Source organism: Nelumbo lutea, chromosome 1, assembly GCF_056320005.1.
Source record: "Nelumbo lutea isolate HS-2025 chromosome 1, American lotus-T2T, whole genome shotgun sequence".
NCBI lineage: Eukaryota > Viridiplantae > Streptophyta > Magnoliopsida > Proteales > Nelumbonaceae > Nelumbo > Nelumbo lutea.
This window is the reverse complement of record NC_142684.1, coordinates 118,080,148-118,094,573: the sequence shown is the minus strand read 5'-3', so window position 1 is coordinate 118,094,573 and position 14,426 is coordinate 118,080,148. Positions and strand designations below refer to the sequence as shown.

The 14,426-nt window shown below is 35.8% G+C and overlaps 1 protein-coding gene across 9 annotated transcripts; it reads right to left on the bottom strand.

Moving 5' to 3' along the window:
- Positions 1-311: 311 nt before the first annotated feature.
- Positions 312-8,545, bottom strand: LOC148877045 (uncharacterized). Of its 9 annotated transcripts, none has more exons than XM_088980680.1 (7): positions 8,348-8,499; positions 7,830-7,996; positions 5,775-5,864; positions 5,145-5,321; positions 3,034-3,132; positions 2,702-2,947; positions 312-854 (listed from the first exon to the last, which is right to left on the bottom strand). In XM_088980680.1, exons 3-7 carry the CDS (start codon positions 5,832-5,834, stop codon positions 555-557), a joined length of 882 nt encoding a protein of 293 aa, XP_088836806.1. In that variant the 5' UTR covers positions 5,835-5,864; positions 7,830-7,996; positions 8,348-8,499; the 3' UTR covers positions 312-554. The 9 variants fall into 9 exon arrangements, with proteins under 9 accessions (XP_088836806.1, XP_088836830.1, XP_088836845.1 ...); XM_088980704.1 differs by having other exon boundaries at positions 7,851-7,996; positions 8,348-8,495; XM_088980719.1 differs by having other exon boundaries at positions 5,145-5,247; positions 8,348-8,494.
- Positions 8,546-14,426: the final 5,881 nt, after the last annotated feature.

The window sequence follows — 14,426 nt, the reverse complement described above, 5'->3', positions numbered from 1 at the left end:
GCTCATTCAACAGATTTAGTAATGCTTAAGTTCTGTTTAATGAAAAGAAATTTACATTTCCCTGACGGCTGATGAAAATCCCCGGTGTATGTGTTCACGATTTTATTACCCCTGATGTTCTTGTGAATGGAGCCTGACAGTTTTGTTTTCTACTTGGCTTGTGTCTGTCAACAGGTCTCAGTTTTCTGAATTATCTAAAATTAGTTTAGCTTACTTCATTGTAGCACACAGACCATGCCTCATGTGAAGCTCCTCCAAGTAGTCATTGTAACTGGTCGTGCCTAAGTGGAAACTATGAAGAAAGATGAACATATGGAATAGAAATTACCTTTACTTAAATCCGAGAATTAGAAGTATGCTTTCTTAGTAAGAAATGGAACCTCAGTTCCAGTTTCTGTTAGCGAGAAGGATAGCAGTTATGATTGGCTCCAATCAGCTCAAGGGCCATAGGGAGATCATTCAAGACATCGATCAATGGAATCTAGAAACTAGGAAACAGGATCCTTTAACTTCTTAAAATACTAGTAAGGGGAATGAGGATTGGGGCGGGCTACTCAACTAGCCGGCGGTGCAAGAGGCACTGGCTCCGGAACCACCTCTGCTCCCGAATACCCATTATTGACGTGGTGAAGCTTGTTGTCAAATCCCCACACTCTAGCAGCTTTTACATCGTCCTGGGCCATTAATCTTGAGAACTCCTCATGGTCATATTGCAGCTTAGCTTTCCCCCCGAATTCTGTTGGAAGGTTCTCCACATCAAAATACGAACTCATGAGCTCCACGCTGTCTTTGTTCTTTGGATAGACAAATTTCACCTTCTGGAATGTTTTAGGATCCAAGAAGTACTTGACAACCTGCACAGATATAAGTGAGAACTCGATGATTAAACACAGTGGTGAGAAGAAAAGTGGCCCAATTTCTCCCAAAAATAAAAAGATAACAAAAAAAAAAAAAAGAATAAACAGAGAAGCTCGGATTATTGCAGTTTAAGAAGCATGCAATTAGGTTCGTTAGAAAGTAAAACCTGATGGGCTTCCAACATTAACACTTGGCATTCCATCTAGTAAAAAGAGGTTCCATAATATAAAATGTGGAAGTATCCATACCCTGAAGATAGAACTAGCAATTTACAAACAAATGGACATGCACTGTAAGGTTTCAGTCTAAGAAGAAATGGGTACCAGACACAAATGTCATTATGCAGTTGTTATTTGGTAAAACATCAGAAAGGATTCTGGTAATTTCTCATCAGTGAAATTTTGGGAGAGCAAGACAATAATCCGAACATTGAATAAGAAAGGCTGATCTGATTGAGTCAACAGGACTTATCAGTTGATCCCCGAGGAAGTAATCAAGCTGATAATTTTGTACAAGAGACTGCCTAGATGTAATACTGACCATATAAATTCAGGTTGAATGGAGTATATACCATATTTCCAATATCTGCTAGGTAAGAGGCATTAGGATGCATCTGTATACAACCAAGAAACCAAGATCTAATGCTGTAAAAAGGGCAGATTGGGATGGGATACGTGTAACTCCAAATTTGTTTCAGTTACATATTAGGGCATCTGGATTTGATCTTAAATTGGCCTCATAGCAGATTTGACTTCTAATTTTAACAAAATCAATTCAAAATGATTCCATAACTAGGATCCATAATCTTTTCCTTAAGAGAAGTGTTAGGGTCACAGCCCTCATCCATTAAAGAGCCATTGAATTAAAAAACAAAAAAAAAGCACTCGTCAATAGAGTTTTTGTCAAATATACTGGGTTATGATATGCTATATTTGTCTTTTTGTGATTAAAGGGGTCTGTGGCAGATACTATCCTGACACAAGCATGGGTCATGACCTGATCTATAACATGACTGCGATGGAGATCCATGTTCAGCACCATCTGGATCAGGTTTGAAATAGGATCAGTTGCAAGCCCTACCTACTAGGCTATATATGGTGTACAGTACTAAATTTAAGTCTTGAAAGTACAAAAAAAAAAAAAAGAAAACAAAACAAAATGTTGTCCTTATCCTCTTTTCCCACTGTGCATGTGCAAAAATGGATATCATCATGAACAGAAAAAGACAATTCAGGGTCTATGACCTAAGACTTTGGCAAAAGTTTTAATGCTGGCTGTCAACCTAACATGGAAAAATAAATAGAACTGCCACTTTCTTGTTCACCCTCTTGGTTTTTATATTATTTTATTTTCATTTTCTTTATTTCTCTAACGAATGAGTTGGTTGTTGAGTTAGGGTCTTAAAATTACAATTTCTTGGTTTGCTTGTAAAGACAAGCCCAACACAGCCTATACCACCCCTGTCAGCCAGGTTAGTAACAATTAATAAACCTGTCAATAGGATCACTCAAATAAGTGATGAACGTGTTCTCACCAAGCCATGAGTGCCTATGATCCTTACCACTCACTGGATCAAAAGTTCTGATAACAAAATGACAGTGAATATATTCTATTTTCAAGCCAATGAATAACAGATAATGGCAGAATGCTCATGACTTAATCAGAACACGTTCATTTGTATCATGGATCTTAATATTTTCCCATTCAATGCATGCCCTCCAGGTGGCGCAGGTTCCCAAGTATCTCTGTTCAAATAGCTAGGCTTTTCAGATTTTAAATCACTACTTTGTCAACCTATTCACCAAAAACCAAAAATGCATTATGGAATGAATTAGAACTGAACCTTCCAAAAAGCTTCAAAAATCCTGGGGGGATTGTAGAGAAATGCTACAGCAAGCCTCTCAGGATAGTGATTCTGTAAAATGTTAGCAGAATCTCTGGCAGTTTTGATGGGAACATTGGTGTTCAATGACCATCCAGTGAAATCTATCAACCATGACATCTCTTCTTGACCCTCAGGAAGGTTAAGGATAGCATTCTCTATAAGATACACCAAATGTCGGATCTGACTATCTTGTGACGATGTGTTCTGTAAAAGAAAATTGCAAATGTTGTTATTATTCAAAGACCCAAAAAATTCCAAGCATGTGTTGAAAGATAAACCAAATACACAACCTGCATTCCTGGTCTCAATATAAGAACAGTCCTCCCTTGCCGGTCATGGAAGTTTGCTCTGTACACTTTCCCAGTCTCACCTTCATTTGCAACTTCATGCTGATCATCAAATAGATTTTATTAAGTTCAAGCTTCATAAATGAAAATCAAATATCAATAAATTTTGCCACAAAAAGTTTCTTTAACATGTATAGTCATCCTATATATTCTCAAACATTGCCTTTACAATTTGGAACGATTGAACCACCAATTAGAAGTACAACAAGGTGGCAAACAGGCATTTAAGCAGGGGCCTATCATTTGATGTGTACCACCAGGCTGGAGAATTTTCATAAGACAACAATAAGCTAGGTAACTGTAACTGTCCACTATGGATACCTGCCACCCTCACTTCGAACCTCCCATATTTGGCCTTTTTCTCTGTAATGGAGATCTCTTGGATGGGACAATTAATGGTTGATCCCACCCCATGGACAGATACCACTTTAGTTTCCCTTTATTTCATGATATTGGATGTAAGTTGCAACAAATAAATAACTGTGTAAAATCGGATTCACATTGGACCAATATGAAAAACTTGCTCATGACACCGAGGAGAATGATGAACAGACATTTTATCTTTAAATAGATTGTATGTCAACAAAAACTGCAAAGAGAGCCCAAATGAATAACTCATATAAATGTGTTAGCCTTTATAGTTTATGCTTATAGTGCAAAGTACCTAGTCCTTACAACTTCAGTATAAGTTATACTTTTCGCCATAATTGGCTCCTTCAAAAGAACAAGGGAGTTTCTATATTTCAGTGTTGCTTTGCACATACACTTCTTGAGTTGTGTCATATAGCAAGCCTTATAATAATAAGTATTCCTTGTGGGCATAGCTCATTTCCAGTTGTGGTTACTCGATAATTTTTACTTCAGCCAAGTCTAATGTTGTTAGAGTAACCTTAGAAGGATTCCTAGCGCTTGTTTATGCTTCCAAATTCAAAAATATTAACTACTAAGAAAGATCATTAAGATATTTCAATATAACTGGCCATTCACCTATTACATGCATCATTTCTTTGTATTTGGTTCTCTACATGAGGATATCTAGGTCCAGCTGTACCATTTGAAAGGTTAGATAATTCAGTTGAAAAGTCTTTCCATTGTATCAATAAAAGAATTTTTGTGGTCTTAATTCTTTCTGAAGGCTTTCGCTGCCACATGAGATAGTAGAGCAAACCATGGTTCAAAGTATCAATACTCTGGATATGGAAAAATCGCATATCCAGAGTTTCTTACCATTGTAATTCTATTTTTTTTCTACTTTTTTTAGTTTGATAAATTCACAAGTAGGTATATTAGGAGGGATAGGGGTGTCCATAAAAAACCGTAAAACCGAACCGATCGGTTCAGTTTCGGTTTGGCATTTTTGAAAAACCAAAGGACCGGTTTGGTTTTTGGTTAACCTAAAAAAACGGTGGTTAACCAAACCAACTGGTATATATATTTATATGTATATTATATATAAATATACATATATTACATTTATAATAATCTATTTATAAATATATTATATATTCTTAATTATTTATAAAATAATATTATACATATATTTATATAATATATATTGTAAAAATAAAAAACCAAAAAACCGAAGAACCGAATTGGTCAAAAACCAAAACTGATTTACCTGTTAACCAGTGGTACCTGTTCAGTTTCAGTTCGGAGAAATCAAAAAAATGGTAGGACCAGTTCGGTTTGAAAAAAATGTCTATGCTTCGGTTAACCAAACCGTGGGCACCCCTAAGGACGGATATTAATGTTTATACCTATTAAAAAGTTGTAACTCCCATTATTTATTGTTTTTGTGACCCTGAAAACCAATATGTATTTATACTTTTGAAACTTGGAACAGACTACCAATAAGATAATGAATAAGCTTAATTAATATGCCAGTTTTTACAGATTAGGTATTCAGATTTTTACATGGGGAATCAATTATATTAACAAGCACACACACAATCATATCAAGAACTCAAGGAAAAGAATCAAAGACCTGTAGCACATAAAAATTCCAAATATTTTCCTATTGATAGAAACATGTGATCTGAACAGGACTAGCTTACCCAACGGATTTCCTCGGGTTTATAATTTGACCTCCATTTCAGTGTTTCTTCCAACATTTTCTTGGATTTGTCGACATTCCAGTTCCGAGCTTCTAAATATCTCCTGAGGCATGCATCAGTACAGTACTTTAGACTACGGCCTGATATTGGTCCAATAGCAGTCCTGAGCTCATTGACCTGTTTGTAGAGTAAGGATTTTCCATTATTTAAAATTGATTACATTGATTTTTATCTTTGTTCAAATTATTGATTTTTCATTATGGAAAATATAAAATAGTTTTTTTTTTTACTTTTTTGAAGTCAAACAATATAAAATAGGTTGAAAAGTAATTGATATAATAATCTAATTTTAACTCCTAGTAAAATCCACAGTACTGAAATGAGATGTGCCATCACTAAGAGAGCATTTTTTGCATGGCTGGTGAACCACTTGATGGACAGTCTTATGTTTATGCATTGAAAATGACATCAGTCAATGCTTAGATCAATCAAAAGATTCATGGAGCAAAATCAAGGTAATTATCATCAACAAAAAGCAATGAATCCTCCTTAAGTCAATTCGCAATTGTAATCAAATAAATCAAACAAACATGTTACACCTATCTTGTCTATGTCTAATTCTCTTATTACCTTAGCATCTTGTGAAGAATCATTCTCCTGGTGACTATGAGAGTGCTTTCTCCGAAACATGTTCACAAGTTTCCAAGCTTAAAATGCAGCCTGACATTAGACAGTAAACCTCATATTAGATCATTTAAAACAGTTCTCAAATTTCTACCAATCCAGGCAAACTGATTTGGTCATCTAAAATTAGTAAGTTAAAAAAATCTTCTAAATTGAGATTTGAGATTTTTTAGGAGCATAAGCACAGTTTAAAACACATATGGGTATCAAATGAATAGCCTAAACCAATGAATTGCAGAGCTTTATTAAACTTCTAAGATGCTACTTCATAGAGCTCAAAAAGATCTAACTGTTGCCAAAGAAAAGTTTTAATAACTATACAAAATCAATACATATTTCTTTAATGTATCCTCCATGTCCCAACAATTCTCTTCATTTAATTATATGCTTGTCAAAACATAAGATCCATATGATCTTCAAATCATTTTTAGTGAAAGCAAATTCCACATGGTATAATATGTTGAAAACAAAGAGAACAAAATAAAATCCAGCTGGCAGCTGCCCATCCCCAAATAGGGCTATCCTGCAGGATCTCATTCATCACAGTAACCTGATAAGAAAAAAAATTGCCTTGATATCCTGAAATGTATATTATCACTCTCCTGGAAAAAGTTTATATGTAATATAAAGGTCCTTAAACAATAGGAGCTTATGTAATATTTTTCTTAAAGATCAGGGGATGCAGGGAAACGAAGGCATTTTGCATGCATGAGGTAAAACCCAAATTATGGTCTTCGTCAGGTAATAAGACCCTTGCCTCTTTGTTACAGTACCTAACTTGTACCAGTCTGGCAAATTAAATTGATTTGAGACTATTACAGTTGATTATCAATTGAATGGCTTGTGGGCCTTTAATAATATTTGGCAGCATATGATTCTCAACTTTATTGAGCCATTTCATGCTTATGTTACAGAAGATGCATTTCATTTTTTTTAGCTCAAGCAAGTAATTTGATATAGAGATTTTGGTTCTTTCTTATACCAGCTATGGTGAAAAAGGTCTTATCATCTCTGAGATTTTGCTACCTGATGTTCCTTGTTTTGATCTCAAAGTATTTCATTATAATACTGTGGGAGCAGCTGAAAAATAACATGCTTACATTATTCTTACTAGAGCCAGATTGAGTGGAGAGGGAAAAAATAGAAGCTTTAGGAAAAACCAACTTGGATAATGTAGAATCTAAACACCTATCCCGTATCACAAATTACAAGTAGTTGCGCCATGCAAACAATACCATATACCTCCTTTTTTATGGCAAAAATATACTTCATGCCAAAAGCAAAATAGAAGATTGACAAAAATATGCTATCACCAGTGGCATTCAACAGAAGCACAAATTAATTTCATCAAACGGAAAGAGCTCCAAAGATGACCTCCAAATTAAGAGAAAATGTTACCCTAACAATGATACTTGATGCATTCAACTTCAACAATAGCACAGTTCACAAGCAAATGAAGAAAGAAAGTGATGGCAGATTCCAGAAATTCAACAGCACCAAAGCATGTATGCAGTTATTATTGAAATTTTAAAGCATGCAGATAAAAAGGACCCTCAATGTTGGAATTAGATATTATCCTGGAAAAGCTTGGTAATCTCTTCAAATTAGCCGCATCTATGGCGTTCCATTTTCGTTCTTTCTAAAATGAAAATTCACCATAGGCACATCCCCCAAAAGTGGGTTCAATGACACCTGGATGTCTACACATTCATCCCGTGTTGTCAGTTTTGACCAAATACTTATAGACTCAATTCGTTGTATTTTCTTGTTCTTTTTTTGGATATTTCTTATCAACCAACAAGGTCCCCTCGTTCTGAATTTTGCACATAGAGATGAAGAGCGAGTAGACAACACCATAATCTTGTCATCCTCATCGTCATAATATTCATTTATTCATATCATTCCACCGAAGGTGAAATATCTTCGTCTAATTCATCAAGAATCTCCCCGTAACGTAAAATGCACATAAAGACTAAAATCCGATCACACTTGCAAACATACATGGGGAAGGCCAGCAAGGACCTCTGCTCTAGGCGTACAACAAACTGCAGCTTGAGTCTTGGATACTGAGGTAAAAACTTCGAGCTTAACCACTCAGAAAATACACTTAAACCAGAGAGAACGCCAAGTTAAGATCTTTCTAAGCACAAGTAAAACCCCCAAAAAAGCTGAAACAAAAAAGTTCATCATCAACAACACCAGAAAGGGAGCCAACGCATTATGAAATTAAAATCAGTTAAGATCCACAGCAACGAAAAAGACAAAAAAGATCCACCGTAGCGAAGAATCAAAGACACCTTGCAGATAGAGATCTGAATCAGGACAGAGAAAAATGTATATACATCTAAAACAAGAAGCTTTCTTCACAATTGCAAAACAAGTTAAGAAAAATAACTAAAATCGCAGAGGGAAGTAACATAAATTAAAAAATGCGTTAAGAGTGATAGAAACCGTCGAAGTCTTGGGACACCTCTGTTCCTCTCAGGGAGAGAAATGAGAATGTATCTCAGCAAACATACCTGCTGAAGAAGGAGGAGAGACAGAAAGCTCTAGCTCCGTTTTTTCTCCCCTACTTTTATTTTGGGGAAGAAAAGAATTGAGATTTCTACTTGGAAGCGGAGGAGAAAAGAAAAAAGAGAGGCACGAGATGCGTTTTGTACTTTCTCCTCACGAGAATTTCATTTAATTGCTTCCTTAAATAGTTAAATTCTAATCTCTCCCTCTCAGTCACATTGAAATAAATTATTTTGTTCACACGGGACTCTCTCTCTCTCTCTCTGGGTACTAGGGATTAGGGAATAATACTACAGTCTACAATCTACATACAGGATTTTTTATTAAAAATAATAAATAATTTGAATAGAAATGAAGGTATACGGTAACGACCGACTACTACACAGAAGTGTCGACGACGACATCCGTTGATCAGGTGGACTAGTTTACATCCAAAATCACATGATGAGTTAATGATTTATCCATCCGATCTTTCCTCTTTGGAAGATTGCCATTTGTTTCCGACGTGGCGTTTTTGTACAGGGCCCATTACCACTTGATGGGTCCCAAATGAACTGATTCCTGAAGTCGATACGGCAGTTTTTCCAGTTAGGATTCTTAGTTCTTTGTCAAAAGCCGTCCGTGGGCCCTTTGATCTAGAATCCACCCCCTACATGAAAACAGAATTGGGCCCCCATTTAATTGCGGGCCCCCAATGTTCCTCTACGCAAGCCAAGCCAGGTATCCGATAATACAGGTATTTATTTGTGACTACAAATGCTACTTGTGTGACATTTGCATTTAATTCCCATTTCACTCCTATTGGAGTGCACAGCTTTCTACTTTAATAGTTTAATTAACTTCCCCTTGTTAGAAGGTGGACCACATTTATTTTCGCTCAGTTTGGGAGGAGTATAAATACATACAAAATACAAAGTTTTACACTCTACATATTTGTATTTATATTTATATTCCTTTCAAACTGAGCCTTTGTTTCCAATTTTACTCCCCTCAAACAAACAAAATAGAGTAAAACCCAAGACAAATGTAAATCAAAATTTGCACTCAACTAATCAAATGCAACCAATGCAAATAAAATTAGCACCACCAATAAATGGAGTCCAATACTGATAAACAAACTGAAGTATAGTACTGTAGTAAATCATTGAACTTGGAACAAATAAACGAAACATGTTTAAAGAAAAGAAAAGTAAAAAAAGAATGTTTATTTTCCTTTTTATAGTATGGAATAACTGAACAGTAAAATAAAAACACAAAATAAAACAGAAAAGTCAACAATGAAAGGGGCTTGCTTCCACGTACATTTTGACTTTTTTACTTCTTAAGTGTTTTTCCAAAAGAGAAAAAGTCTTTGTGACCTTTCCAGATTGTAGTTGAGAGTTGTCTACATACTACGGCTACGGCTAGTGTACAGATAGAAACCAAGGCAAGCCCCTGTGGATTGTCCAACCGTAGATTGTTTCAAGTGATGTTTCTCTGTAAATTCTGATATTAGAAATAGGGTTGAGGTGCCCAACGTTAATTCACCGTCGGATTGGAATTTGAAAAGATCCATGTGGAAAGCTTAGTACTTCTAGAATTGGACCTCAACTCACCGCGTACCTAAAGTGCAGGTGAGTTGGGTCGCAGCTTTGTACTTCTAGTACCCAGAAATGGACAACAGGTGAATCAATCATGGTCGTTGGATCTGTATTCTAGAATTGGATCGGACATTGAAGATCCGTCAGTTTGGGACACAGGAACCAAACCATTAATTAGTCTCTACCATGACGTAGACCCACTAGCAATCCACCTCGAAAGGCGTGGATATTTGTTTTGGAGGGATATTCATATATATTGTGAAACAATGACGTCAGACACACTCTTAAGTCTTAACCAACATTTTATGGCCTCCGATGTTGAAGCTGAACGTCGTGCCGTCGTGGAATTATCAAACTCAACAATCCTGAGCTGGGATGGTTCTCGGATCTCACCTCTCACCATCAAACACGTCACGAATCACGACGGAGCAAGTCAAAGTCCTCAACTAACTTTTCTTTTTCATAGACATGATATATAATTAATTTCCACCATGATTATGATACCGGAGAAATTTATAACCAATAAACCGTTATCATCATAAAAGTGGTAATCAATCAATTGCTATTGTGGATTTACCCTATTTAATCATACGCGTATATTTAATTAAGGAGGCATTTGGCATCGATGTCTTTTGTTTCATAGATGTTTTTTTGAAAGAAAAAACGGGTTGCATGCATTAGGGTTGTTGCACTGTTTACTTAGAAAGCGGTTTTTTATTTTAGTTTAGTATTCATGTTCTTACATAGGCTGTATTTTTTAGAAAACAAGCATTGGTTTTATTTGGTACTAGTACTATATAACTGTTTTCAGCATTGGTCTACATTATTTAATGCATAATGCCTAAGATGATGCCATGTCATTGCACTATTAGGCTGTTTTTCTAAGAAAATATTAAATTTGACATTTCTTCATATCACACTTTTCCTATTACTAAAACATAATTTAGAGTAATTTTTTTTTTGAAAAAATAATGCCAAATAAGAGACCATTTTCTAAAACACCACTTTTTTCTGACATGACACCGATGTGGCATCAGCATTGATGCCAAACACTGCCTAAGTAATTTTCTATTGATAGATCATATTGAGTCTTCATATTTTACTGGAGTTGGGAAGGATAGAATCTGGTCACAAGAATGTTCCAACAAGTCATTAGCCATATATATCAGAAACATTTCGGTCTCGTCATGAAGAGGATAAGGAAGATATTTTCAATATCTCACCTTCCTTCTTGTTCATCGTTTTGCAAATAAAACAACTCATAAAATTGCAAAAGTTTTCATTACTTGCTTGTCTGCTGCTTTTGATTTTTTAATTCCTATTATTTAAAAGGAGATGTACGTAATTGGCTTCCAAAAGGGAAAAGTCTTGTATTCATCAAAATTCACAGGCTTTTGATTATCAATTAGGGTTGAATTATCTCCAAATTCGGAGTTGAATATTTGGGGAGTCTCCCGGATAAGAAGTAAAAATGGATTTCGATGTCTATGTTGTGCGAGTAAGAGGATGCTATCGTGAGTGTGCAGAGGACAAAAATGTAAATGGGAGTTAGAAGGCTTATCGGCTGAGGCGTGTTTATAAATGCTGTCCTTAAGCTGAAATTTTGCATCCTCTGAATTATGTTAGGTGCAGTATAGGAAGTTCAGCATTCTACTCTAGGATTCAACAACCTTGAAGGTACTCAATAATCGTGCACTCAGAATATTGAAATCACGAACTGTAGCAATCTCTCAACTCGGTAATGAAATGCATTATGCAGAGAATGAATGAATGAATGTAGAGAGTGAAACATGCATGGTATAAATAGAGTTTCTAATGTAAGAAAGAGAGGTGGTGACTCTTTTGAGTTCTGAGAGATGCCATTAAAGATTACGACAAAGGAGTGCTAATTCAACCGAAAGACACTTTGTTTAGAAAGAAAAGAAAATGAGCAGTCACATGTTTGAATTCGAAAAAAAAAAAAAAAGAAATAAAATGAAGAATCACAATTGTTCGAATTCAAAAATTATAGTCATAAAAAAGTAGGCAGGTAAACCACACCCACACGTTCACACCCCGACCCAGCCCACGCATGAAAGAGAATCCCCAACCACTCACTAAGCCATGAGAGACCATATGTATATGCACTCCATTCAGGTCCCCTAAAACTCAACACTTTAATTTTTCCTGTGGGATTCAAGCAAACTAAGAGATGAAAAGTTAGGCTAAGAATGGAGGGAAACAAAATTTTGAATTTTGGCAACAATCAAAAAACTTATATGAGCATGTGACATGTGTGGATGTGTGCAATTAAAAGCAAAAAACAATAAATGAAAAAGACAAAACTAACCCTCTACACTTTTGAATCACACCTAAAAATACAATAGTCTAATGGGCCTAGACCCAAAACTATGGAAGAATACTCAGGTTAGAGAGCAGAAAACGCATTGATCCAAATAACCACTACTGGAACCAAGAGATTTTGAATTAACTTATTTGGGGACAAGGATGTTCACGATATCTTAGCTACACATATTTTTAATGAGTGGGTAGGTTTGTTTGGACCGGGAATTCTAAAGGCGTTTTCTTTACAAAAGATTTTTACATGGCACTCTGCTGGGAGTAGACCTGTTCATGGGCTGGGCTTTGGGCCCAATTTTATACTATCTCAGGCTCGGGCTTTGGGCCAGGCCCATTAGAATTTTGACAAAAGCCAAGCCCAAGCCCAGCTCATGAACAAGTCTAGTTGGGAGTAGGAAAATGAGAATTGGTGCCCCTCATTAGTCATTCCTTGTCATTTTGAAGAAAACTTGAAAATTTAGAATTCTTTGGAGATTTAAACTTTTCCTATGGAGGTTTGCTAGGGCCTTTATTGTTGCTAGGAGCAAACTAACCCATTTGGTTTATAGTTGGAATCGGAATCGGAACCCGTTGTCTGTTTGGTTCAGACAAGAATGGGAATGAAAATTGGAATCAGTAGGAATGAGATTTCATTCCTAGTGGAGGGGGAGGGAATGCCATTCCACCGAGAATGGGAATAAGATTCCAATTCCGCCCAACCAAACAGTTAGAATTGGAATAGTCCATTCCAATTCCGATTCCAGACCCCTATTCCTGCAAACCAAACAGACCCTTAGTTATCTTCTTGGCAGTGGCTGGCTATAATGTGGTATTTTGTTTGGCAATCCATGAATGATTATTTTTTTTCAAATAAAAATAGATTTTGTGGTTGGATCATACGGTATAGATATATTAATCGACTTTTTGAATGTTTCTCAACAAATTCATACTCGTCTAGTTGAGTCCAATGTTTCAATTGTTAGAAATATGAATGGTTTTGAAACAAATTGTATGGTTATCATTTGTGATGGTGGTGTTGATAAGGTTAAGTTTGGAAGGAGTACAAATGCAAATTTGTAGAGTGTAAAACCTTGTATTTTGTATTATTTTGATTGTATTTGCACTCTACCAATTTGCATTTGTATTTCTTCCAAACTAAGCCTAAATATTTATATGCAACATTTGGTGTTTGTGCCTTTGGTCATAAATTTTGTTTTTTTAGGCAATAGATAGGGATGACAATTTTCCCTATCCCCGACTAGGACCTAACTTTCCCGACCTGATGGGGTCGGGGATGGGGATTGAGGTCCCCGCCCCGACCCCAATTATATGTATATTATATCAAAATATATTTAAAAAATTATTTATAATTTAAAATTTTTATTTATTTTAAGTAAATTTATTTTTCAAAAAATACTGTTATTTAAAAAAATTCGGGGATTCGGGTCCCCACGGGGAACCCATCCCCGTCGGGGATCGGGGATAAATGACAAATTTTATCCCCAGTAGGGGTCGGGGACAGGAATAGAGTTTAATTTCATAATTGGGGTTAGGGACGGGGAATATGATCCCCACCCCGAACCTGCCCCGTTGCCATTCCTAGCAACAAATGGAAAATTAACTCAAGTTTTTGACCTTTTTGAAGCAAAATGTTCAATCAGTTTCATAAGTTTGGGAGAGTCCGGATCTGATCCTCACATAGAGTTTCTCACTCTAATCTCACAATGCGTTCCAGCTGCACATTGAAAACATCTCCCATACTTTATATTGTTATTCATACGAAGACATTTTCAATATGGTGCACTCTAAATCTTGAATAGATCATAGATGTAGTGGAAATATTGAGAAAGTTAGCTGGCGTTTTTTTTTTGGGGGTTGATAAAATTACTAGTTTAGTCAAGTACTTTGTGTCAATTAAGCTTTTGTATAAAAACTCAGCTGCATTAATTCGATACCAAAGATATCAAGCTCAATTAGGACGTGTTTGGAACTGTGGTACTGCATTTTGCTTAGAATTAGTGGTGCTCACAGTTTGGTTAATTGAACTGTAGACTAATTTTTGAAACCGAATCAAGGTTATTGGTTTTTGAAAAATCGGTAATAAAAATCAAATCGAAACTGATCGATTAACCGGTTGACCAATTCAGTTTGTCGGCTTTTATTATTTATAATATTTATTATAGAA

Excerpts from the sequence above, each read along its gene's own strand:
- LOC148877045 (XM_088980674.1), bottom strand. The coding sequence starts at position 5,834 with ATGTTTCGGAGAAAGCACTCTCATAGTCACCAGGAGAATGATTCTTCA. Across the intron at positions 5,322-5,774 it reads ATTCTTCACAAGATGCTAAG|GTCAATGAGCTCAGGACTGC; the intron begins GTAATAAGAGAA and ends CTCTACAAACAG. Across the intron at positions 2,948-3,033 it reads TATTGAGACCAGGAATGCAG|AACACATCGTCACAAGATAG; the intron begins GTTGTGTATTTG and ends TTTCTTTTACAG.